The 26,195-nt window shown below is 40.9% G+C and overlaps 1 protein-coding gene across 1 annotated transcript in view; it reads right to left on the bottom strand.

Moving 5' to 3' along the window:
• Nucleotides 1-3,229, bottom strand: part of LOC103597562 (choline transporter-like protein 3) — a 45,015-nt gene extending 41,786 nt beyond the window's left edge. Inside the window, exons 1-3 of the mRNA XM_008581419.1 lie at nucleotides 3,052-3,229; nucleotides 2,299-2,435; nucleotides 1,097-1,190 (exon numbers count right to left, since the gene is read on the bottom strand). Coding sequence (XP_008579641.1) covers nucleotides 1,097-1,190; nucleotides 2,299-2,435; nucleotides 3,052-3,194 — 374 coding nt within the window. The 5' untranslated portion in view covers nucleotides 3,195-3,229. The remainder of the gene's footprint in view (nucleotides 1-1,096; nucleotides 1,191-2,298; nucleotides 2,436-3,051) is intronic.
• Nucleotides 3,230-26,195: the final 22,966 nt, after the last annotated feature.

Genomic DNA, 26,195 nt, shown 5'->3' with positions numbered 1-26,195 from the left:
TTTGAATCTTTTAAAAAAATACCTGCTAGGTCAGCATTTTTCAAGCTGCATGTGCAACCAGTTATATTATGAAATAAATTATTTTTTTTTTAAATGAAAGGGAATAGTAACTATTAGTATGAATCATATGTAAAAAGGGGAAATCTTGTTTTGTGAGATTTCTTTTTCATTTTGTATACCTAAGTATGTATGAAGGTATGTGTGAACTAGGGTTGTGATATAATTTTTTACTGTGGATCCCAACCAAGAATTTGATAACACTGTACTAGACAGTTGGCATAATGCCTTGTTTAACTTAAATTAATATTTCTCAGGGATTTTGCACAGAGGTCTCATTCACTGAAAACACACTTACATTTTTCAAAAGAATGACATTGCAAAATAAATCAACGTTCTTTAGAACATCTCAGCACCCTAATGGTGGCAATGAATATTAATTGTATTTTTTCCCTTAGCCTTCTCAAAGGTGCAAACGTGAGCCATTGACCATGACAACCACTGCTGCATCATTACAATTTTATTCTACAAATTTTATAAGATGCCTCCTGCATGCCAGGTAGTATACTAGTTGATAGAGATGAACTGCAAGAAATTCACTGAGTGGGTTCTTGATTTCTGTTTTCATTGACAAGAAAGGAATAGTAGCCACTTATGGAGAAATCTAGAGCTATAAAAACTAACAATGTCTGCTTGTAATAAAAAAGCAAGAGTAATGATTTATACTTTATAACAAACAGTTGGAGTAGAAAAAATACACACTAAGTACTTTATAAAATCACTCATTGTGTGATTAATTCATATATTACTTTTGCCAGCTCTTGTGTTATTTGAAGACTACATCATTATTGTGTATCTGTATTGTTTTCTAAGTTTTCTCCTTATTTAGCTTGGTTACTAATCCACTGTCCTTTATGTATATTGCAAATAATCCCTCTTTGTTTATCCCTGGCCTCCTGTCGATTGTAAGTTCCCTGCAGGCAGGAGCTCTATCCATGTCTCCTTTGCGCTTTCCAGAATACCTGGAGGAGTAACAGACATGCACCAAGTACCCAGTAACTTCTGTTGATGGATAAGGAAAAAGTATGGAAGCTTTTACCTTGGAGGAACTGGTAGCCTGGGGCACAATGAGTCTGCTTGTGGACTCTGGGTGTAGTTGAAGGAATTCAAGTTGTAAACACACAGGAAGGACCCTAGAAGCAGAAGACATAGACTGTACCATCCTCCTATGCTGGGCCTATCCTCCTAGGGGAGCCAGGAAGGAAAACACAGCCATTTTACCAAACCAGGAAAGAGACAGAATCCATTACCCAGCTATAGAAAACACAGGTGGTCTAAACACAAAAAGAATCAGAATGCAATCTGAGGCTGAGTTAGGGCTTCTCTTTCTTTCTCTCCAAAACCCAAAACGCAAAACTGAAAGTTATATGATGGGTCCTAAAACTATTTGAAGGTTATTTGAAGATGATTTACTATAGAGGCTTGATATTTTTTTACCCCGGCGTTGCAAATAATTTTAAAAACTTGGCACACCATTTCTCAGGCAGATAAACCTTGCAGTGTGTTGCTCAAATTTCTTTTACTTTCCTTTGTTTGTTTAAGCCTTATAACTCTGAACCACAGGCCCAGAGCAGGTACTTCAGCTACACAAGTGCTTTTGGTACAACTTACGGCTATCCCACTGGTCACTGCAAGTATCCACTGGCCTCAACAATTTTTTTTTTTTTGTCTTTTTTTGTGACCGGTAAGGGGATCGCAACCCTTGGTGGTGTCGCCCGCACCGCACTCAGCCAGAGAGCGCACCAGCCATCCCTATATAGGATCTGAACCCGCGCGGGAGCGCCACTGCACTCCCAGGGCCGCACTCTCCCGAGTGAGCCACAGGGTCGGCCCTGGCCTCAACAATTTAATGAAAGAACCTACTTGCTGGCAATTAGACCCGAGGCCTCTCTAGGACTGAATATGCCCATGTGCACAGAGCTCTCTGACCTTCATCTGACTCTGCCTTTGGGCCCAAAATGTGGGCTATCTCCTCTGTGCTCTTTAGGGAAGACCATTCCTTGCAGTGAGCAGGGAACACTGGGGAGTAGCTAGGGTTTAGGGTAACTCAGACAGACCTGAAAGAAATCGAACAAGCTCAAGGGAAAATGTCTATGGCCTTTTCCACACAAGAAGAGGCACCCAGAAGGAAGGACAATTTTCAACTTTCCAGGGAAAGCAGGGTCAGGGTCAGGGATCTCATCTAGCCCCCAAATGTCACCCCACCCTGGGGGACAGAGAGACCAGCCCCTCAGTGCCTACCACTGGTGTTTGCAAAGAGCTGGACCTCTTCCAGGGTGTCAAGCTGCTCTTCAGGACAGCTGGATACGCACAGGGCAGTGGAACTGAGCCTCGCATCTTTCACTTCCAGGTTACAGGAGTTCATAAAGAACACATGTCTAAGGAGAGACGAAACAGAAGAATGTCTTAGAGCACTACCTCTCATTGGATTTAATTGTGGACCTTAAAAAATATCCACATGCTATCAAATGTGGGAATTACTAAGGCAAACTTTTCTACTCTAATGCTTCAGCATTACTGAACACTTACTATGCTTACTGGGGGTCACTACAGAGCTGTGCAGCTTGAGGAACACGCACAAACCGTAACAAAGCTTACTGTCACCAGATTCAGCATTTTCTAATGTAGTAAAACTAGGGAGCTACCTGAGAAAGTCACTGAGGAAGAGAGGGATTGATAATACAGCCTATGGATTGCGAGGTCAGGCCAGTGCACAAACTACTCAATGGAATCCAGAGAGCATATTTGTCCCCAAGAGTGTTGAGACAGACTTCAGAGAATAACCGAGCACAGGGCAGTGAGACGTGAAAAAGAGGGGCCGAGGCTGGGAATGAACGGCTTCCCCCTTGCCCACCTCCCTCACATGGCCTCCCTTTTTATGAGCTGGGCTAATAGAGTTTTGAATGGGAAAAGTTTCCAGGCTCTAAAGGACCAATTTATACAAAGTTTTGAAATGCAGCCCCTTTACAAGTCAGGGACTTTTTAGATACTTACTTTTTTAGCGTCATGTCCTGCCCTGAAAGGGGGGCCCCTTCCACGGGGGAGTTCTTCTTGCCACACACGTTGCCAAAGCTGTCATAGCCAAAGAGGAGTCTTCCTGCGGCTCCAGCCACCACCGCGTAGCCCATGATGAACATCTAGCAAAACCCAGGGGCATGTGAGAGCCTGGCCAAAGGGCTGAAAACATGGTCCCCGCCTCCCTGAAAATGTTGATATGAAATGGAACCAGGTAAAAAATGAATCTTTCAAGCATCACCGCACTTCTGTCCTTCAGCAACAACATCAACAACTCAAAATAGGATCCTGCTATTCTAATACTTGTTTTAGCAGCTTAGGTAAAGAGACCATTCTAATCCACAGGAATATATTCCTCTCCATTTTCGTGCCTCTTTATGCTTCTTACCCTCTTACTCAAGAGTCTTGTCATTTTTTGTTTTTGGTCTAACTTCACCAGGACAACTCATTTTTTTTTTCCTCTTGAGGTTCTTGCTTTATCTAAGTGCATCTGTGCTATGCTAATTCTTTCCCTGAGTTGTTTCTTTTCCTTTCTTTCTTTCCCCCCCCCTTCATTCCTTCTTTTCTCCCCCCCATCCCTCGGTTTTCTTTTTGTCTTACTTTTAGGGGACTCTATAGAAGTAACACAGTTGATATGTACCAAAATACTGTTCACAAGTCTGAAAATGGTGTTTTGGAATAACAGCTTAAAATAAAATGAAGAATCTCAAGAATTCTGTTAGATAAAACATTTTGCAATCTATAGTCATCTTTATCCAATCTGATAGTGAATGTGGAATATTCAAAATTTCAGTTCAGGGCCGGCCCGGTGGCGCACTGGATAGTGCGCCGCTTGGGAAGCGCGGCGGCGCTCCCGCCCGAGGGTTCGGATCCCACATGCAGACCGGTTCCTGCTCACTGGCTGAGCGAGGTGCGGGGGCAACGCCGAGGGTTGCGATCCCGTTGCCGGTCCCCGGTCCGGTACGGGGGCAACACTGAGGGTTGCGATCCATTGCCAGACACGGAAAAAAAAGACAAAAAAAAAAAAAAAAAAATTCAGTTCAAACAACTGTTCCATTAATATGCATTGACAGGTCCTCTACGAAGATTAAATATGTATCTTCCCATAACATAAACTTACTGTTGTAAGTTTCCCAATATACAATACACTTAATAGCATTTAATGCTTGATACTGACAAGGTCATTCCAGGAGAAAGGATATAGTACACCATTCAGTGACATATAATATTGATACCATAGGTTCCAAGGGTACCTTGTCCCAAAGTCAAATGTTTCAGATATTCTGAATTCATTACTAATTTAGAAATTAAAAAAACCAAACATTCTTCAAGGGCCCAGTACATGCCAGAGACTCCATTACTGTAGAGGACACAAAGTTCAACAAAACCTAGACCCTGTCCTCAAGGAACTCAGCCCAGACGAACCAGCAGGACTTATCAAGTGCACACCCTGTGGGGAAGGAGGCTCCCTATCCCTCCCCATTCCCCAAGCTCCTCTTCCATCAATTGGTCAGATTCCAGAATGAGCGGGTCACCTTTGCTAGTAGACAGGGTCACTCACCCTTTACTTAAAGGCTGGATGTGGGAGTGACTGTCTGTGTGTCCACATGGCTGGCATGATAGGCTGACCGAGCCCTGATATGCTTGTCTCTTGTCCTTCCAAGTTCGAGTGTGGTAAGGTTTGGACTTGGAGGAAAGGGGTCATGTGCTTCTGCCCGCTCACCAGAGATCTAATAATGAAGTGCTATTTTCCATTTACCATCATTCTTTACGTGCTATCTCCCTTGGAATGCTTGTGGAGAGGAACGGAAAATTTAGGGGGGTGGGGGTTGGGGATGGGATTTGGGTATTCCACAGCCCCTGCCATAAAACTACTACTTTAAACCATCATTGTCCTCATTTCAAACATGCAATTGCAATGCCATATGAGAGGTGATACAGGAAGTTCATATCCTGGCCTAGTGGGGCCACCAAGGAGGTCACCATCAACTATGTCTGGGGAGATCAGGGAAACAGAGTCTAGAAAAATAAATAGGAAAGGGCAAGTTGGGAGAAGGCACTGCAGAGGTAAGTAGAGGCAGAGATGGACCAAACTTTGAGACTTTCTGTTCTGCGTGTTTTATGCAAATATAAATACAGGCTGGTGCTCTTTCTATTTGCAAGAGACCATCCCTGCTTGTACTTCTGGCTCTTTCCCCCAAGTCTCCTTGGTCCAGCCCTAACTCAGGGCACCACCATCAATAACCCTTTTCAACACATCACAGGTCAGGATGTCTGTCACAAGACCTGGAAGCAAAACAGCAGAGGCAGAAAAAACACTCCTTGCTCTGTTTTAAATATCTGTGGCTAAAAAATGTTGCAGAAGATACTAAATGTCAGTCAGCTAAGAAGGAACTCTTGGGCCAGCCCAGTGGCACACTGCTACAGTGCACTGCTTGGGAGTGCGGTGGCGCTCCCGCCAAGGGTTCGGATCCCACATACAGACCGGTTCCCGCTCACTGGCTGAGCGAGGTGTGGGAGCAACGCCGAGGGTTGCGATCCCATTGCCGGTCCCGGTCCGGTATGGGTGCGACACTGAGGGTTGCGATCCGTTGCCGGACATGAAAAAAAAAGACAAAAAGGAAAAAAAAAAAAAGAAGGAACTCTTATTATTAGAACTGAATGCAGTAAAGAGAACTTGGGCAAATTGAAACCTTCAGATTTACTTTGCAAATGAAATGTAATTTCAAAGTAGTTTCCAGCTCTGTGCTACCTCTCAGCCAGTTCATAATTCTTCAGGCTGTGATGGGTCTTCTACAAATCCTTTCCCCAGACAGCTGCTGGGCTGAAAGTCTGGTAGTGACAACCAGGTTTGAACAGTGAGGGGGTTATTAAATAACATCAACAGCCCAAGGTCAAAGCTGCCAGGTACGAGGCAGGGTGGCTGTTCCCCGCATTTATACAATAGCAGATGCAGATTAAAAACACTAACCATCTGTGGGAAAGTTAAGCAGAAGGTGTTGTTGGTGCACTGTCTTTCTAGGCTCCGAGAGGAGAGTTCCAAGGGGCCACAATATAAGCAACAAAAACACCCTGTTATACTTTTCAGTTCCAGCCTTCCATTGTGCCTGTAACCAAGTCTGTCTGTGTAAAACCAGTCGATAAAGTCAACAAGTGAACAAATACCTTTCTTACTTGGAAAGAGGAACAAGAATGATATTTTAGGGTCTATTCAGATTGAATTCTTTTCATCAAAGGTAATCACGATCTGGTAGTTATTATCAGGCTTTACAAATTAATCATTTACCATGCAGCAAGTAGAATGTCTCAACCTGGCATGGATGATTTCATGAACGTGGCTTTTTGAAAAAGTTGAGTGAGGCTTTTTCTGCTGTTACACACAACTCCAAAATAAGTATAAAAATGTGAAGATTCAACTTCCAAAAGACTAAGGACTAACATTGCACAGCCTGATGAGGTTTACAAGCAGTCATAAACATCTGGAAACTAGAGTGGGAAAAATTATTACCTATTTAACTAGAGGGTTTATAACAAGTGCCCGTTGCTAAACACAATATATTAACAGTGGGTGCGTATGAGCCGGCCCGACGCGACCCCGCTAACAGGTGGCCCGCCGCCGGCGGGCAGGAGGTGGAACGTCCCGGCACGTCCGTCCTGAGCGCGGGAGCAGCGCAGCCGGGTGTTACACGAAGCTAACAGGTGAGCAGCGTCCCCTGTGTGCCCGGCGCTGGAATTACTTAATCACCAAGGCGTAAACTATCCCTACTCTACAGGTGAGGGAAACTGAGGCACAGGACAGCGGCGACGTAACCTGCTCGAGGAGACACAGCAAGTAAGCTGTAGAGGCAGGAACTGAACCTAGACACTCAAGGCGACAGAAGCTCTCGATGCGGTCTCTCCGCAGACACTCGGGGGTGTCCCGTTCCCCGAGGCGGCTGGCTCTCTCCCGCACCGTCCAGCCTGGAGAAGCGCGGATTCTAGGAACTAAAACAAGAACAAAGCCCCGGGAAGCCCGAAGACGGCCTGTTCTGTGCGTGTGTAGGAGGTGGGTGGGGGAAGGAACTCTGGATTCCGCTCTGAACTCCCGCCCACATCGCCAAACTTCACCGTTGAAATGGCAGCAACCACCGAAGGCACTGGCGGGGCAGTTCTCCGGGGAATGTTAGATCAGCAGAAAAGTGTTGCTGGGGTGACGAATTAATAAAAACAACTGCAGACCGATCTTTTCTTCTCTTCCCCGTTCTCCCAGTTCACGTCCCTGTCCTTCCCCCTCTGCACCCGCTGAGCTGCTAGCTCTTGCTTCGGTTCAGTGCTGCTTCTCCCTGAGGGTGGAAACCTGAGTGGAGGAATGATCTGGTATAAGGTCAGAAAATGCGGTTCACTTCCTTCTGGGCTTGTCACCACCCTCCCACTCCAAACTCTCTGGCCTTCCTGGGTGCATTTACCAGGCAGTAGCTGAAAGTCCAGGGAACCATGAATTCACAGGACAAATAACTAGACACCTGAGGAGTACAACTATAAAAAGACCACAACTGAATAACATATACCATCTGAAACAGAATTATTAGAGCGGGTGGACCAAGATTTTTAAATAAAGGAGATGAAGTATGATATTAGCAATATAAATCAAGAAAAACATTATGAAGCTAAGATAAATAGAAATATTAGGCATGAAAAATAGAATGAATATTTATTCATGCTATTTGTTAATAATGTGGGATAAATAGTAGAATAGATGCAGCTGAACACGAATTAGTGATCAGAAGAGCAGTTTTAGCAACTCTCCAAAGGCAGGGGGAAAATATTAAAAAATAAAATAAGGTAGCTTACTTAAAATTTTTTCTAACATATCAAAGGTACAACTAGAACAAAAAGGGAGTGATAGAAAGGAAGAAATATTTGAAGACAAAATAAAGGTAAATTCCAAGGTTGAAAGAAAGAAGTAAGCCTCAGACTGAAAGCATTATCTCAAGCAAAATATTTACATATATAATTATTCAAGAACAATAACTTTAAAGTAATAGTTCCTGTTAAACCAGATTATCATTAGAATGTGAGGATGTAATAAAAAAATATATATATTTTTTTCCTTTTTGTCTTTTTTTCGTGTCCGGCAACGGATCGCAACCCTCAGTGTCGCACCCGCACCTCGCTCAGCCAGTGAGCGGGAACCGGTCTGTATGCGGGATCCGAACCCTCGGTGGGAGCGCCGCCGCGCTCCCAAGCAGCGCACTGTAGCAGTGCGCCACCGGGCCAGCCCAATAAAAATATTTTATGAAAAACTTATTTGGATGACATTCTTGAAGGAATAATAATCAAACAAGAAGAGAAACAAATTCAGGAGATGATACTGTACATATAGCAAGAGAATGGCCAAATATTTAGGCTAAATTTATTGTTGTTGTCTTAGAAAAAAAGGCTAGGAACTTTATTCATAGCTATAAAAAACTAGGAACAACCCAAATATCCAAGAACTGGTGAATGGCTATACAAACTGTGATATGTCCATAGAATGAGATACTACTCAGCATTAAGAAGGAACAAACTTCTTATATATCCAAGAACATGGATGGATCTCAAAAGATTTTAAGTGAAAGAAGCCAGGTCTAATAAACATGCTATGATTCCATTTAAGTGACATTTCAGAAAAGGCAAAAGTGTGGAGACAGAAAATAGATCAATGATTATGAAATGCTGGGGTGAAGGGAGCCTGAGGGAATTTTTTGGAGTGGTGGAAACATTCTGTCATCTTGACTGTGGTGGTGATTACCTGATAGTATCTGTACACTAGAAACTGTACACAGAATTGTACACTAGAAAGGGTGAATTCATTGTATATAAACTATATGTCATTAAACCTGACATTATAAAACTCTAAAAAAATAGACTAGAAACAAAGAAAAGTACCTTCATAACAGCCCACAGCTAAAATTCTAGACAATATTAATATTGTGAGAGATATAGGGTTTGGAGAGGAATGAGATGTTGAATGACATGACAGCAGTCAAAAGAAATGCTGCTGAAGGGGTGGTTCACAAGCTATTTGATAATGGTTCTCAATGAGATAAGGAGCTTGCACCAGAATGCAGATTAGCTATGTCATGAGTTAACTCTTTGGTTCAGCTGACATTATTTTCATAGCAAGACTTTCTTGATGAAGGAAGCTATGTATTGATTTATATTCAGGTTCAAGCTCCTTATCTCATCCTGGAATGGCACTTTGAGTAGTACTGGGTTAGAGTACTATGCCAATAGTATTAGACTATTATTAGGAGAAAGGTGAAAATGTTGCTAATTTTAATAAATAAATATTTTTTGAGTTTATCTCTTAGGACAGACACCATAAAAGAAAGTTTTGAATGCATGACTTTTAAAGCAGCAGAGTAAAATTCTATCCAATGAAAGTCAAGAAAAGAGGGGGAAAAGGAATAAAAAGAAAGTATAACAATTGGAATATATGAAATCTGATAGCAAAAATAAAATACTAATAATAACTCACTTTTCAGACCACTTAATATGTTCCAGATGCTATTCTGAGGGTTTCTTATATAATCCTCATAATAACCTTATGAGGTAGGTACTATTATTATTATTATCATCCTTATTTTATAGATGGGGAAACTGAGGTTAAGTAACTTGCCAAACAGTGGTAGAACCAAGACCTGAATACAGGTAGTCTGGATTTAGAGCCCATACTCAGAACAACTATACCACACTGCCTCCCAAATACAGCAGCAATTACAGTAAATGTGAATGGCTTAAACTCACCAATTAAAAAACAAATTCTCTCAAATTGAATAAAAACAAGAGATTCAAGAATATGTTTTCTACAAGAGATTTATTTAAAACAAATAGACTCTGAAAGGTTAAATCTAAAAGGCTCAAAATGGATTTGGCAGACAAACATCAACCAAAGAAAGTTCATGTAGTAATCTTTACTTTCTTTCTCTCAAAATTTAATTGTACATGTTTGTGGTGTACAGTGTGTTCTTTCAGTACATGCATGTATTGTACAATGATTCACTTAGGATAGATAGCATGTCCATCTCCTGAACATTTGTCTTTTGTTTGTGGTGATTGCAGTCAAGATCCTCTTTTCTAGCTATTTAGAAATATACAGTATAGTGTATGAGGGTTCCTTTTTCTCTGCAACCTCTCCAGTACTTATCATTCTCAGTGTTTGGGACATTAGCCATCCTGACTGGAGTGAGATGGTTTCTCAAAGTGGTCTTGATTAATGGAAAATGGTATGGAGGTTCCTCAAACAGTTACAGATAGATCTACCATATGACCCAGCTATCCCACTGCTGGGAATATACCCAGAGGAATGGAAATCATCAAGTCGAAGGTATACCTGTTCCCCAATGTTCATCGCAGCACTATTTACAATAGCCAAGATTGGAACCAGCCCAAATGTCCGTCATCAGATGAGTGGATACGGAAACTGTGGTATATCTACACAATGGAATACTACTCTGCTATTAAAAAAAATGAAATACTGCCATTTGCAACAACATGGATGGACTTAGAGAAAATTATATTAAGTGAAACAAGTCAGGCACAGAAAAAGAATTACCACATGTTCTCAGTTATTTGTGGGAGCTAAAAATTAATAAATAAATAAACACACAAACAAATAAAGGGGGGGGGAGAAGACACAACAATCATAACAATTCCTTGAACTTGTTAAGATAAGTGAACAGATGTGATGTGAGGGGGAGGGAGAGAGGAAGGGGGGAGAGGAATGGGTAAAGGGTTATAAAATCTACTACAATGTATATTGAGAAGTTAAAATTAAATAAATAAATAAATGAATATACAGTATAGTAATATTAGTTCTAGTAGCCTGGAACACCAGAACTTATTCTTCCTATCTTCCTGCAGTTTTGTACCTGTTAGTCAATCACTTCCCTTTACTTCCACCTCCTTTCCCTTCCTGGCCTCTGGAAACTATTATTCTCTCTATTTCTATGAAAACCACTTTTTTTCCCTTAGATTCCTCATATGAGCGATATCATGCGGTATTTGTCTTTCTGCCTGGCTTATGTCTCTTAACGTGATGGTCTCCAGTTCTATCCACGTTGCTGAAAATGACAAGATTTCTTTTTTTTTTTTTTTTCCTGACCGGTAAGGGGATCACAACCCTCGGCACGTTGTGGTCTGCACCATGCTCAGCCAGCGAGTGCACCGGCCATCCCTATATAGGATACAAACCCGCGGCCTCGGGACTACCAGCGCCGCACTCTCCTGAGTGAGCCACGGGGCTGGCCCAAGATTTCATTTTTTTAATAGCTGAATGATATTCCATTGTGTATATATATCACAGTTTTTATCCATTCATTTGTTGATGGGCAGTTAGGTCAATTCTATCTCTTGGCTGTTGTGAATAGTGTTGCAACGAACATAGGAGTGTAGATGTCTCTTCAATATATTGATTTCTTTGTGAATATACCTAGTAGTGGGATTGCTGGGTCCCTAACCTCCATACAGTTTTCCATAATGGCTGTATTAATCACATTCCCACCAATAATGTAAGAGAGTTTCCTTTTCACCACACCTTGACAGCATTTATTTTCTGTCTTCTTGATAATAACCATTCTAACTGGAGTGAGATGATATTTATGGTTTTTTATGGTTTTAATTTCATTTCCATGATGATTAGTGACATTGAGCATTTTTCACGTGCCTGTTGGCCATTCATATGTCTTTTTTTGAGAAATGTTTGTGTAAGTCCTTTGCCCATTTTTTTTTTGTGTGTGTTGTTTTGTTTTTTTTGTGACCGGTAAGGGGATTGCAACCCTTGGCTCGGCGTCGCCCGCACCGCGCTCAGCCAGTGAGCGCACTGTTTTGCCCATTTTTTAATTGTGTTATTCATGTAGTAATCTTAAAACTCAACAAAATGGAAGTTAAGACAAAAAGATTATGTGATGTCATAAATATATATATTGAAGCTGTACTGTTAGGCACATATTTGATATCAAGCAACAGCTAACAGAACTTAGGCAGAAAGAGATAAATCAAAATTGTAATTGGAGATTTTTAACTCACTCCTCTCAGCAGCACCCCCTCTCCACCCCCAACACACACACAAAATAGATATAGAATATCTGGACAATATAATTAATAAACAAGCTATTAGATATTACAACTCATACGCATTTTTATCAAATGGAGAATACATGTTTTTTCCCTTTTCAGGTATATGTGAACATTAAAGCAAAGAATAAACTGTGTATTAGGTCTTAAAGGGAGGCTCAATGAGCTCCACAGTGTCATAAACTTAGGAATAATGACAAATGACTGGTGTGGTGGACAGACTTTAAGGCCCCCACGATCGCTGCCTCCTTGTGCTTTCACCCTTGTATTATTCCCTTCTTTGGGTATGGGTGGGACCTATGCCTTGCTTCTAACCAATCGTGATAGTTAATTTTATGTGTCAACTTGGCTGGGTCACAGAGTGCCCAGATATTTGATCAAACATTATTCTGGGTGTATCTGTGAGGGAGTTTTTGGATGAGATTAACATTTAATTGGTAGACCAAGTAAAGCAGATTGCCCTTTGTGGTGTGTGTGAGCCTCATCCAATCAGTTGAAAACCTTAATAGAATAAAAGGCTGGAACTTCCCCGCGTAAGAAAAGAATTCTGCCTGATGGCCTTTGGACTGGGACATCAGCTCTTCTTGGTCTATAGCAGCTTCTGGTCTTTGGACTCAAACTGGGACATTGGCTTTGCAGATTTTTGACTTGTCAGTCTCCATAATCCCATAAGCCAGTTCCATATAATAAATCTCTTTATACACACATACATTTATCCTGTTGGTTGTCATTCCCCTGATTACGTTACATTATATAAGAAGGAGATTGACTTGTCAGTCTCCATAATCCCATAAGCCAGTTCCATATAATAAATCTCTTTATACACATATACATTTATCCTGTTGGTTGTCATTCCCCTGATTACGTTACATTATATAAGAAGGAGGTGATGGCTTGATGGCAACCTCATGGAAATCCTTGAACCAGAGGCACCCAGTTAGGTTGTGTCCAGACTCCTGACCAACAGAAACTGTAAGATAATAAATATGTGTTGTTTTAAGTCACTACATTTGTGGTAATTTGTTATGTATAATAAATAATACAGCAGAATAGCAAACAAACAAACAAACACCCACAAGAAAAACTAAAGCAAAACCCCAAAAAACTGTCTGTTTGGAAACAAAATAACATCAACACTTGAGTTATAAAGAAAATTAAGAAATATTTAGAATTGAATAATGAAAATTCTACATGTCAAAGTTTGTGTGATACAGTTAAATGCCATTCAGATGGAAATGTACAGTTCATATGTTTATCCTGTACATTTAGATATACATTTATCAGGAAACAAAAAAGGTTAAAAGTAAAGGAGCTAAGAAGTAAGAACTCAGGAAGTGAGAGCATATCTAATGAAACAAGAAGAAAGGAAATAATAATGATATGGGCAGAAATCAGTGTAAGAGAGAAAAATAGAGAAGATGAATAAAACAGCTAATTCGATGGAAAAGGTTAATAAGACCTATGTTTGGCAAGACCGATCCAGTAAAAGGAGAGACGATTCAAACAAAATGAGACTGAGAATGATGGAAAAAATAACTATAGAGGTTAAATTTTTATAAAGTGTTAGAAATCCTAATACATATAAACCTAGATAAAATGAGCAAATTCCTAAAAAATATAAAATGTAAAAATTGATATAAGAAGAAATAGATAACTTGAATAGTCCAGTAAAAGTTAAGTAAATTGAAATGGTAGTCAAATATCTCTCCTACCCTCCTCCCACCCTCAACTCAGGTCCAGAGGCTTTTAACAAACTCAACTTTTAAGGAACAGTTAATTCCTATAATATACAAGTTGCTGCAGAAATAGAAAAAGGGAAAAACTGCCCAGGTTGTTTAATGAAGTAAGCATCATCTTGATTCCAAAGCCAAATAAGAATTATATAAGGGAAAAAAAGGTGTATTTCACTTGTGAATTAAGATGACATTTTAAATACCTTTACTGTTTGTTTTAGGAGTTTCCTAAAAATCCATTTATTAAAGCAAAGACTGGCTACTCAACTAGCTCTTATCAGGATAATATCCCCTCCTCATAAGCACAAATCACTCAGCTGGGCTACCACATGACTGTGCCCTTCAAGGCTCACTGCAGACCTTCCCCTTGCTGTGTCCACCCTCAACCATTATATGACAAACTTGCCCAGTTGAATCCGAGTCGGCTTCCCACATTGAAAGACCGATCTTATACCCGACCCTAAAAACCATATAAATATCCCATCCTTGAAACACAGTGGATATGTTCATAGTCATAAGTTCAAAATAGTATTAAATGAAAAGAAATCCTTGTTGTTTGCCTCTACAACATTCTAGGGGCCAACTCGAAAAAGGAAAGAATCAAGCATATATCCCGCCTCTCCTATATAAACAATACTTCAGGGTAATCAAATAATTGATGATGAAGGTTTCTCTTTGTAGACATTCTGGCTTATAGGTGCAGAAGGAATGAAAGAATCAAGATATCACAGTTTTTAAAACATCACAAAAGAGGGACAACCAGACATCAGCCTCCTCCCAGTAAAGAACATGCTGCCACCCGTGAAGCAGTCATGCTAGAAGAGTCCAGCTGAATCTGATTACCAACTTACGAGAGATACAGGGACTGTCCAACAACAGACGAACGGATAGAGAAAATGTGGTCTACATACACAGTGGAATACTATTCAGCCTTAAAAAGAATGAAATTCTGTCCTTTGCAACAACGCGGATGAATCTGGAGGACATCATGTTAAGTGGAGTAATCCAGGCACAGAAGGACAAATACCACATGACCTCATTCACATGTAGAACGTTAAAAAAACAACAACAAAAAAACCCCATAGCAGCAGAGAGTAGAACAGTGGTTACCAGAGACGGGAGGGGAGGGGGGCAGGGGTGATGGAAGAGGTTGCTCAACAGGTACACAGTCACAATTAGGAGATTTAATTTCTGGTGTTCCATTGCACAGTAGGACGACTATGACTAATAGTAAAGTATTATATATCATAAAATAGAAGAGAGGCTTTTGAATGTTCTCATCATAAAGAAATGACAAATACGTGAGGTGACGGATACACTATTTAATTTCTGGTGTTCCATTGCACAGTAGGACGACTATGACTAATAGTAAAGTATTATATATTATAAAATAGAAGAGAGGCTTTTGAATGTTCTCATCATAAAGAAATGACAAATACGTGAGGTGACGGATACACTATCTTTGTTGGATCATTATACAGCATATATACATAAGAAAACATAAATATGTATAATTACAATGTGTTAATTAAAACAAATATAGGGACAAGAGGAACAAGTCATATGGCATCACAGGGATGCCTTTAACAAAACTGAGAATGGGAAAGTCTTGATTTTGACCCAGTGTTTCAACAACGACGACGGCCAAAACGTTATGAGAAAAAAAGAGGAGGGAACCTACAGACTGCGAGAGACATGAGAGGTACTTCAACAACTACAGTGTAAGGACGTTGTTAGGTCTAGATTAGATCAACTGGAAAAATAAAAGAAAAGACCATTTGGAGGACAATCTAGAAGATGTGAGCACTGATTGGATGTTGGATGATACTAAGTAATTTATATTAAGGAGTTTGGGGATCTGATGCTGGCATGGGGTTAATTTTTTAAAAGGAGAGTCCTTATATTTTAGATTTACATACTGAAACTTTTACAAAATGATATGCTGTCAGAAATTTGCTTTATAAAAGTCCAGGGCAAAGGGAAATGGGTAGAGGTACATGGAAAACAAGACAGACCATTATCGATAATTGCTAAAGTTGGGGCAGATATATGTAGGAGTTCATTAAACTATTTTTTCTGCTTCTGTGCATTTGAAACTATACACATACACATGCATGTGCAGAAAACAAATGCATACCACCTCCTGAGTCTCACTTAGGACGTGCTTTAATTTAAGGCATGCTTTAATTCTTCTGTGTGAATGGACTTGTTCTTGAACATACCTGCTTGTATCCTTTATTTCTGCTTTTTTTATTCCCTTGCTCCCTCTGCAACCTGAGCACTCAGGCCTGACCCCATCCATTCCTCTCTGAGGCAACACCCTCTGCTGAGCCTTAGGCTCATGTGTCTCCAGAACTATTCAAGCCAAGGTGCCAAGGTCTCACAGTTTACCCACTACGGAATCTCCCCACTCCTACCCCATCCAGGCCACGGTGCTTCTGTAGCACTCTGGCCACACATTTTCTCCTCTTGTCTGTGTGTCTCTTCATCACCTCCCCCACGCTCCTTCTGCCTTCTATCCCTAAGTTTTTCATGATCTTCATGTTTGTCTTTCCTGATATTTGAATCCAAATCTCTTCCAAAAGGCTTTGGCATCTTCCTGAATTTGTAGGTGCTCCTTGCAGATGCTGGAATCTCGCTCATGTCCCAATCTGGCCACTGAAGATGCAATCAGAACCACTCACATGGCCTGCTCTGCTCTCAAGTGTCTGGTCATCACCCCTTTTGGTCAGGTCTCCCAGGTGCAGACCTAAGCTTCAGCTTGCATGCACTACTGATGCTGTTCTTTGGGCCTAGCTCCCTGGGAAAGGTCAGATTTTCCTTTATCTCGCTTTTCTCAAGCTTCCTTCTCATCAGCTCCTGTGGCTGAGTTCCCACCATGCTTTGAGCCTGAAACCCTATGGTTAAAGTACTGTGGAGTTAAGCTCTGATAAAAAAATTTCTCTTCCAAGAATAAGAAGGGGCTCACCTTAGAGAGTCACTTATTAGAGTCTCCAGGGGGAGCAGGATCACTGACCTAGGCCTGAAGGTCCAGACCCTTCATCGTCTTGCCTTTCCCGACAGCCATGGAGACTCGTCCCTCAGACTGGAAGCCAGATATAAGATGAGAGAGGCATGGGGTCTTGGGTTTGAACTTTGGTCTTTGTAGTTGGTCCAGGAATGGCCCAAGATGTACTGAACAGATATGGGGACACCAGGGACCATTTGGCTAAGAGACAGGGAAGGAAGTGGGGGAAAGGGAGCCAGGCAAGGTGTACGTGCAAAGGCGTCCCAGCTCTCTGGAGCTGGATCATGTCATTTCAGGATGAGGAAATTGGAGTCTCAAAAAAGTCCTTCTTTTCTCCTTGAAATCTTTGCATCAGAAATTTGATCTCTAGAACCTTGGTTAGTTTTAGCCTATCTCTGTTCAACGAGGATTTACTGAACTCTTGCTTTCTGCCAGGACTTGGGCCACCTCAAGGGGCACAAATACCAACAAGGTATATTTGCCCCCTTCAAGAAGGTTGTTCTCAGTTGCAGGTTAATGATGAGGGTTCTTTGCCCGGTGCCGTGGTTCCCGGAGGCCTTGCTGGCAGGGGGTGCCTGAGTTAAGTGGTGAAAGATGAATAAGAGATGGTGAGGCAGAGAAAGGTGGGGAGGGCATTCCAGGCAGAAGAAACAGCACGACAGAGGCCGGGATGAATGGAACTGCGTGGAGGGCCCCGCGCGATGTAGTACTGCAGAGAGTGAAGGTGAGGAGGGAAGGAGGGACGAGGCGAGGAAGGGATGTGTCTGAGGCAGAAGGCACCCAGCTGTTAGGGCCCAGCACGCCACACCGGGGAGCTGCCTCTCTCTCGTTATATCTTTCCTCATTTGCTTGTAGAAGAGCTTTTGGAAAATGCTACCCTGACTTGGTTACGCTCAGAAGACTGGAAGGAGAGGAGCTTGTGTTCCTCTGGAACCTCAGAAGAGGGGAGTGGGAGTGCCGATTTCAAGGCTGGGTTTGCTGAGGACAGCAAGAATCAAGTGAGAAAACTATGAGGAAGGGGCCTGGGGACAGTCGGGTCACCAGGTGCCCTTCTTAAATGTGTTCCTGGGAACACAGCTCTCCTCAAGTACCAAGGAGGCACTTTTAGTTTGGTTAAAAAAAAATTTTTTTAATTACAAAAGATCATATATGTTAAATTACATTATTTATGTTAATATATTCATTTATGGATATAAATATTGCATAATAAAATTGTATGTAATATATCTAAGTTATAAGGCATAATAACATGCATACCCCTGAACCCACCACCCAATTTAAAAACTAGAACATTACCATAATGTTCCTCCCTGGACATAACCCCTGCCAACCTTCAATCTCATCAGTAACCACTGTTCTGAATTTTGTTTATCATTCCCTTGTTTAAATATACTTATTATCTCACATTATTTTACTCCTTAAATAACATACTTTAGTTTGCTTTTTAGGGATGTTACATAAAATGGTGTATGGGAGAAAGTCATCTAGAACTTTTTTTTCACTCAACTTTGTTTCTTTCATGTGTGATTGATTTTAATTCGTTTTTTCTTTTTGGTGGCTGGCCAGTATGGGGATCTGTCATGTGTGGTTTTTAAAACTGAGGTTGGTCCTTTATAGACTGAACCAAACAATTTAACCACAGACTTTCTGAGTGTGGTGTAGAAGAACAAAGCAGTTGGATTGCTGAGTCCTCAAATTCTGTGGAAGATGCATGGTGCTGGCTGCCAGGTGCTGGCTGGTTGGACTAAGTCATTGGCTTGAGTTTGTCCCACGTTTCCATTTGGTTAGGTATTACTGCTAGGAGTATGTTAATCACACCTCATCTCCTACGTTTCTGCATTTGTGCAGGGCAGAGCCCTCCTATGAATGACCTCAGAAATCTACTTTTCTTCACCAAGTATTTGTACTTGTGTCTAGGACACCTCTTGCTGAAGCTCTTTATGGTTCACACCACGATTGAGAAATTATTTTCTTCTTTCTACATCTTCTAATGAATAATGAGTGTTCTAACAGCAAAGCTACAAGAAAGTCCTTCAAATGATTCTTTTCTCGTGCTGGAGACTGAACAGAAGAGAAGTTTGTGACCAGATCCCTCTTGTGTGTTCTGAGGAACATTAGGCCTGTGGATGGCCCTTGAAGAAAATGTTCTATGGTTAGACATGTTTTGGAAATATTGCTCTCTATTCCTCTTTTAGAGTATCACAATGTTCATCAACATATTAGATATTTGGTTACAGTGTCCCTGTGTGTGCGTGTGTGTGTGCACTCGCCTGCACACACACACAACAACTATTAACACATTTTAGGAAGTGCTGTTAAAGACTGTACATTTTTGGATGACATGGACAACTTAATTTGTTTTGAAATATGCTGAGTCTCAGAGTGAATGGAATGCTTTCCAAGACACTTGGAATGCCCCTCTCCCCCTGCCCACCCTACCTGATAATGCCACCTAAAATTTCTTAGAGAGAGAAGAAAATCTTTTGACACACATTGCAGGAAAGCTTAAAATACAAATGGCCCTGGGAGAGGGCACTTGGGTAATAGACCCTTAATAAGTTAGGAGTGACTAATACCAGATTCTCTTTACTTATCACAGGCCTTGATGGAGAGAGAAAGAGACCCAGACCTTCAGGCCACCAGGGCTTCTGGAGGCCAAGAGGTGGCATGAAAAGCAGGATGGGGCCCAGAAATCAAACTTCTGCTTTATAAAAACCTTCTTGGGGCCAGTTTACTGCACAATTCAATAAATTTGGCAGTGCTCATCTGTTTATTCTGAAATGTAAGACTACATTTGCATTTTGACTCTGATTACTGATAAATTAAGAAACCATCTGTTTTTGTTTCTTGCCAAATGTTTGATATAAATATCAGAATTTTAAATGGATACAAGTATAAGCTTCTACAAGGCAGATTGAATTTTGTTTTCTAAAATGTGTTTGCATTTGATGTCCTGTGACTTTGTCTCCCTTCATCAGGTGACCCATTCATTTGGAGTAAATGTGCAGGGTTGTAAAACAGGAAAACCACTAACCACCAACACAAATGTGCTCTGATTTTAAAATTCTCATATGCAAATCTTTTGAGGGGGAAATTTGCCTATTTATCCCAAATTTTATCAGTCCTACAGTGTTATCTTTTTCTGTTCTGAGTGAGAGGAAGCAGGAAAGGAAAGGGAGAGAGAAAAAGGGATTACGGGAACACGGTGGTATGAATGGAGAAAGAGCAATTAAGCGTGCATGCGGAACCCTAGTGCCAGCCATAGGACACACGCCACATCCCCCTTCTCTCCAGGCCTGCCTGTAAGTGAGAGAAGAGATCCAGCTTCTTCTGTTTCCTCCCAGCTCTGAAATTCTCTGATTTAAAATCACATGGCCTATGTATGGAAACTAAAAACCCAAAGTAAGTAGAAGGACGCAAATGACAGAGAAGAAATAAGTAAAATAGAAAACAAAAACATAATAGAGATGATCAAAAACAACAAAAGCTTGTTCTTTGAAAAGATTGGGGGGAAAAAGAGGCAGGCCTCTGGTAAGACAGACAAATAAAACAGGTTGGAGATAAAATATGCAAAATACCAGGCAGGTAATAAGAAGAGGTAGACACTAATCTCATAGTGACAACGGTGCCCCCTCCCTGCTTTGCTTTGCTTTTTCTCTCCCATTCTCTTAATTTTTTCCCTTCTCATCTTATACTTTATACATTCTTACTGTAGTAAATATATAAAGACATATATAGTAAATATATATGTTTATATATCGTTCACAGATAGATTTGTATTATCTTTCATTTCAATTTTCCCATGAACTTTCTGAAGTACCCTCATACATATAGACTAAGTACATATATGTACTAAATATATAAAGACATATATATTTACTGTAGAGTTTTATACTCCCTAAAAGCTGTTATTAAATTGATGTTGCTTCTTTTTACATCTTACACTTGTCTTGGAATGGAGGACATTCTATATGTTATGAGTGTAAGCACTATCTGGAATGAATTGATTTTCTGTATAGAACATTTTAAAGCATTTATTTATTTTATTTATTTTTTTTCCTTTTTTTTTTTTGTCTTTTTTCGTGTCCGGCAATGGATCGCAACCCTCAGTGTCGCCCCCGTACCGGACCGGGACCGGCAACGGGATCGCAACCCTCGGCGTTGCCCCCACACCTCGCTCAGCCAGTGAGCGGGAACCGGTCTGTATGTGGGATCCGAACCCTCAGCGGGAGCGCCGCCGCGCTCCCAAGCGGCGCACTGTAGCAGTGCGCCACCGGGCCGGCCCTAAAGCATTTAATTTACTTGTATTTTCCCCTTTATTCCATATTCATGCCATAGATGCTGGCATCTGCTCGTTTAGACGCCTGGGCAATAAAGAGGTTACCATCCCTCCTAAGAGCCCTGGCAAAACCCTAGCTTGAAGCTAATGTAGTTGCCACTTCATTACAGCAGGTGGCACCATAAGCCAGTGGCTGTGTTGTCAAACCAGCCACAAATTGTATACTTTTTTTTCAGTTGTTTCTAACGTAGCTCTCCCATGTTTATTTTCATTTTTATTATTTTTTTCATTTTACTATTACCAAAGTTATGAGGCATCTTATAGTCGACATAAATATTTACCGTAGTGTTTTATGCTCCTCAAAGCTGTTGTTAAATTGATGTTGCTTCTTATTAAATCTTACAATTGTCTTAGAATGACAAATTCAATAGGTTATGAATCGTAGCACTGTCTGGAATGAATTGATTTCCTGTATAGAGAACTTAAAAGCATTGAATAAAAGTTCTTACTGAAGAATTTTAAATAGTGTGCTATGTAGTTGTTTGGGGATCAGGGGAGCTTTGGGGTTGGGCAGACTCAGGGGCTTGAAGCCAGGTTTAGTCACATTCCAGCTGTGTGACCTTGGGAAAGTTACTTATTATAAGCCTCAGTTTCCTCATCTTTAAAATGGTGATAGCAATGACTTATTTGGAAGATTGTTATTGTATGCCCACTACATAACTTGGCCCAAAACAGATTCAATAACCTCTAGGTAGTGTTATATAATTTTAAAAAACTTAGGTTACCAATGAAATATGAAACAGACATCTTTAATTTACAAGAAACTGGGAGAGTGCACCTGTGATATTCAATGAATTAGCTATTTGGCTTGGGGGCTGTAGGCACGGGCCCTCACCTGGCACCCAGCCCAGGTGGCACTGCTTTATCATTTCTGACAGTGTGGTTCCCAGAACAGAATCTTCTGGGGTGTTTATGAAACAAGCAGATTCCTGGGCCCCCCCAGACCTACTAGATTAAAATCTCTAGAGATGGGGCACAAAATCTGTCCTTTAAACAAGTTTTATCTACTGTTTGTGGGGACACAAATGTGTGATAACTCTGACCTAGAACATGAGTTCCTATGGACTAATGCTGGGATTGTATTAATTTATCTCAATTTCTCTAGTACATGAATGATATGGTGATTTTAATTCGTTTATTGGACGGTGGAAAAACGAAACTGTAGGGCAGCTCTGGTTCCATCTGCTCTTCCCGCTTCCCTATGAACTGCTCCCCTGTCACAGTCAGCTGCATTTGCAAGAGATTCTGCCACTGTTGTGAGTGGGTCTTGTGTGACAACACTACCAGTGAAGAAGTGCATCATTTTGTGTGAAATAGTCATAAAATAAGGACAATAGATTGGGGAGTGAGAGTTCCAGATAATTGAAGTTTAATTTTTTAAATGTCTACACTTGTTATGGGCTGAATTGTGTATCCCCCGAACCCCCAATTCATATGTTTAAGCTCTGACCCCCCCAGCGCCTCAGAGTATGACTATATTTGGAAATAGGAGCTTTAAGGAAGTAATTAAATTAAAATGGGGACATTAGGGTGAGCCCTAATCCAATATGACTGGTGCCTTTATCAGAGGAGATTAGGACACAGACACGTACAGAGGGAAGACCATGTAAAGACAAAGGGAGAAGGTGCCACCTACAAGCCAAGGAGAGAGGCCTCAGAAGAAACCAAACTCACCAACACCTTGATCTCGGATTTCTAGCCTCTGGAACTGAGGAAATAAATTTCTCTTATTTAAGCTACCGAGTCTGTGGTATTTTGTTATGGCAGTCCTAGCAAACTAATACAACACTGTTTCAACATTTTCAATGACAATTATTTATTCAAATGAATACTTGTTGATGGCTTCCTACGTCTCAGGCTCAGGTTCTCTTTCTCGGTACACAGAGCACAGCGAATAGAACACATGGTATTTGGAGCTGGGAGACGCACTTATGGAGCTGGAAGAGGCAGTTGGGTCAGCCCTCTACACAGAGCAAGGTTTCTGTGAGGAGGGGCTCCCCGGGTCCTCCAGCCCCCGCTGTCGTGACTTGTGTCTGGGTACGCTTTCTTCTAGCTGCCATTCATGCAATTTCTGGTCAGACTTTCAAGGTTCCAGTGACATTTATGATGCCCCTCAAAATATCAAGCTTTCTACTGAACTAACTGTCTTCCTCTTCAAACATTTTCCTTGAAGGCAACTAAAGGTACCAAAAAACTTGAATTTATATCTATTTCCCTATCATATATATATACATATGTGTATATGTGCAACGAAGGTACTTCAAAAAGCTCGTGGAAAGATTCATACTATTTTTCAGTTCTATTTTTCATGAACTTTTTGAAGTATGCTTGCATGTGTGTGTATGTAGACAGGCGTATGTACGCATATACATTTAGTGGCAGGTCTAGAACTATCATTCCTGTATACTTGGTCTCCCACTCTGGGTCAAAATTGTTTTCTAGGACACAAGTTAAAAGACTGGAGGCAAGACCATGGTGGGGTACACACACAGTGCTGGATATCAGCTTAGGAAGGGGCAGTAGGGGGCTCTGTGGCTGAGAGGATTTACAGATGTGAGTTAACGTTCACTGCCAGAGAGACAGCTGTTATTGTCACAGAGCTTACAGCAGCACTCAGAGCATGGGAAAATACAGACCACGGTGTCCTGTATGGCTTGATGTATTTACTTTTATAGCACACTATTTCAGAGATAAATCGCATTATAATGAAACAGAGCAATATGTCTGCTCTAAATGGAGGTATGCATGCCTCGACTTTCTTGATCATATATGGTCATTATTAGGAAGATAAATTATTGTACTGGGTGATAGTTTTGAGGATTATTATGAGCAATTTGTGTGGGATGTTGGAGGGCGGGCGCATTTGCCCTACACTGGATGCCCCAGCCCTGCCTGCTGCCTGGAACCTGGTCGCAGGGTCTTCACGTTCTCGTGTGAGCACCTCTTGCCGCTCTGGTCACATTTCTGCTCTCCGGTGTCCTCTCATACTTATTTCCTCCACCACTTTCCTTTTCCCTTCTCTTTCATTTCTCATTCTGAATTTTATCATCTTAGATTCTCTGTGTTTAGAGCCATTTTTAACCAATGAGAATGTGTGCTCCCTGTTGTTAACTAAGTTAAGTAAATTTCTCCTCACCCAAACCTCCCCTTCAACTTTCAATGATTTTCTGAGTATTTACTTCAAAAGTCATATAACTAAAGATTTCAAAAATGTACATAATTAAAGATATTAAAACATCTACTAAATATAAACAGCACAAAAGCAAAAGCATTTGCTCTATATGTTTGAATATCACACAAAGACTATAGAAATCCAGCCTCACATATATCCACATTTAGGTTTTATAATATTTTATTATAGCTGCTTTCCTCTGCTTCTTTTCAGCTCTTGGATTTTGTTAACTGGCTGCTGTGCTTGAGGCTTTTCTGGGTACTTCTGGGTTGGTGGTTGTTCGGGACAGTTATGGGGAGTTCAGGGTAGCAGAGGCCAGAGCGAGGGTCATGACCCCATTGACTAATAAAATAGTTCAAAGTGTTTCTCAAATTGAAATTGATTGGCTATAGGGAGCTTGTAAAAGCATTCAGATGGGTGTCATACTGTTCTAGCTTGCAGATGTCTTTTGCTACCAAAATGCAAAAGTGACCTGGATAAGCAAGGGTGTGGCCATCTGTCAGGCAGGGCCAAGTGCTCCTCACAGATGGTGACAGGCAAACTCCCACCCCATGGGCCCTGAGGCAGAGCTGTGGGGGCTGGGGCAGAGGGTGGCTCCCTCTCCCAACCTCTTGCCAGATACTAACTGGCACTGCGTCAGGCTGGGCCAGGGTGAGAGAGTGAGGCACCGGGGAGCCTGAGAGCAAGTGCCTTCTTAGACCTTGACTGTAGGCACCCACCTCACTTCACCCTAGTCCTAGCCCTGCTCAGCAGACATTCAACTGTCCCTTCTCCAAATACCTGAAATTCACCCCAGAAGACAGAGCAAGTATCTTTAAAGAGAGCACACAGCTCTCTTATTCTAAGTAGTTATTAACCAGATAAAACAATGGCTTAGAGAACTCTACCCTTCCAGGTGCAGCATGGGCTTCTTGGGCAATGTTTTCGTTAACTATTTGTTTAATGAAAGAAGAACCGATCCAGAATTTCTCATGTACCCTAAATAAAAATCCTACTGTGTGATGTTGGAGGTTCATCCTCTAAGGAAACAGGAGGATACAAAGTGAAACTAAAGAGGGGACAGGAGAAGGTAGAACTAAATGTGACAGATAGGAACAAAGGCACAGATTTGAATGAGCAATGCAAAAGAAGGCTGGGTGGCACTGAGAAAGAAAAAAAATTGTGAAGATGTGACTTCTTTCAAAATTAATTCATAGGTTGAAAGCAATTTCAAACTAAATCCAATGGGATTATTTTGTGGAGTAGAAGTCTTGGTAAAATAGTCTTAAAATTTATCTAAGTGTATATTCAGGTAAGAAGTCAAATGCCAAAGGAGACTGAGCCGTTAAGGGAGTACTGTTGTTAATCAGCATATATAACAGAGCTACGACAATGAAGGATACAGTTCCGTGCAGCAGATTCAATGGCCTAAAGATACTGCACATCACACATATAAGAATTCAATATGTACTATAAAGAGAAAGAATATATAAACAATAAATAAAATTAATCCTCCTTGAAACAAAGCTGCACATAAATAAGAAAAATAGTAAAATAATAAAAATGGTAATGATAAATGAAAAGAAAGAACCACTATAGGTTTAAAACTCACACCATGGCCCCAAATACATTTCTGATGGATTAGAGTTAGACATTATATCGTAGAAAAACTTCATAGATATAAATTTTAATATTCATCAAACTTCTAGGAAATGACATTTTTTCCAAGTGATAGAAAGAAAATCATAGTGGAAAATACTCGACTACAGAACATAAATTAATGCAAAATTATCTGAA

This window comes from Galeopterus variegatus, unplaced genomic scaffold (assembly GCF_000696425.1).
Source record: "Galeopterus variegatus unplaced genomic scaffold, G_variegatus-3.0.2 Scaffold2351, whole genome shotgun sequence".
In the NCBI taxonomy this organism is placed as follows: Eukaryota; Metazoa; Chordata; class Mammalia; order Dermoptera; family Cynocephalidae; genus Galeopterus; species Galeopterus variegatus.
This window is presented reverse-complemented; position numbering and strand designations above follow the sequence as displayed.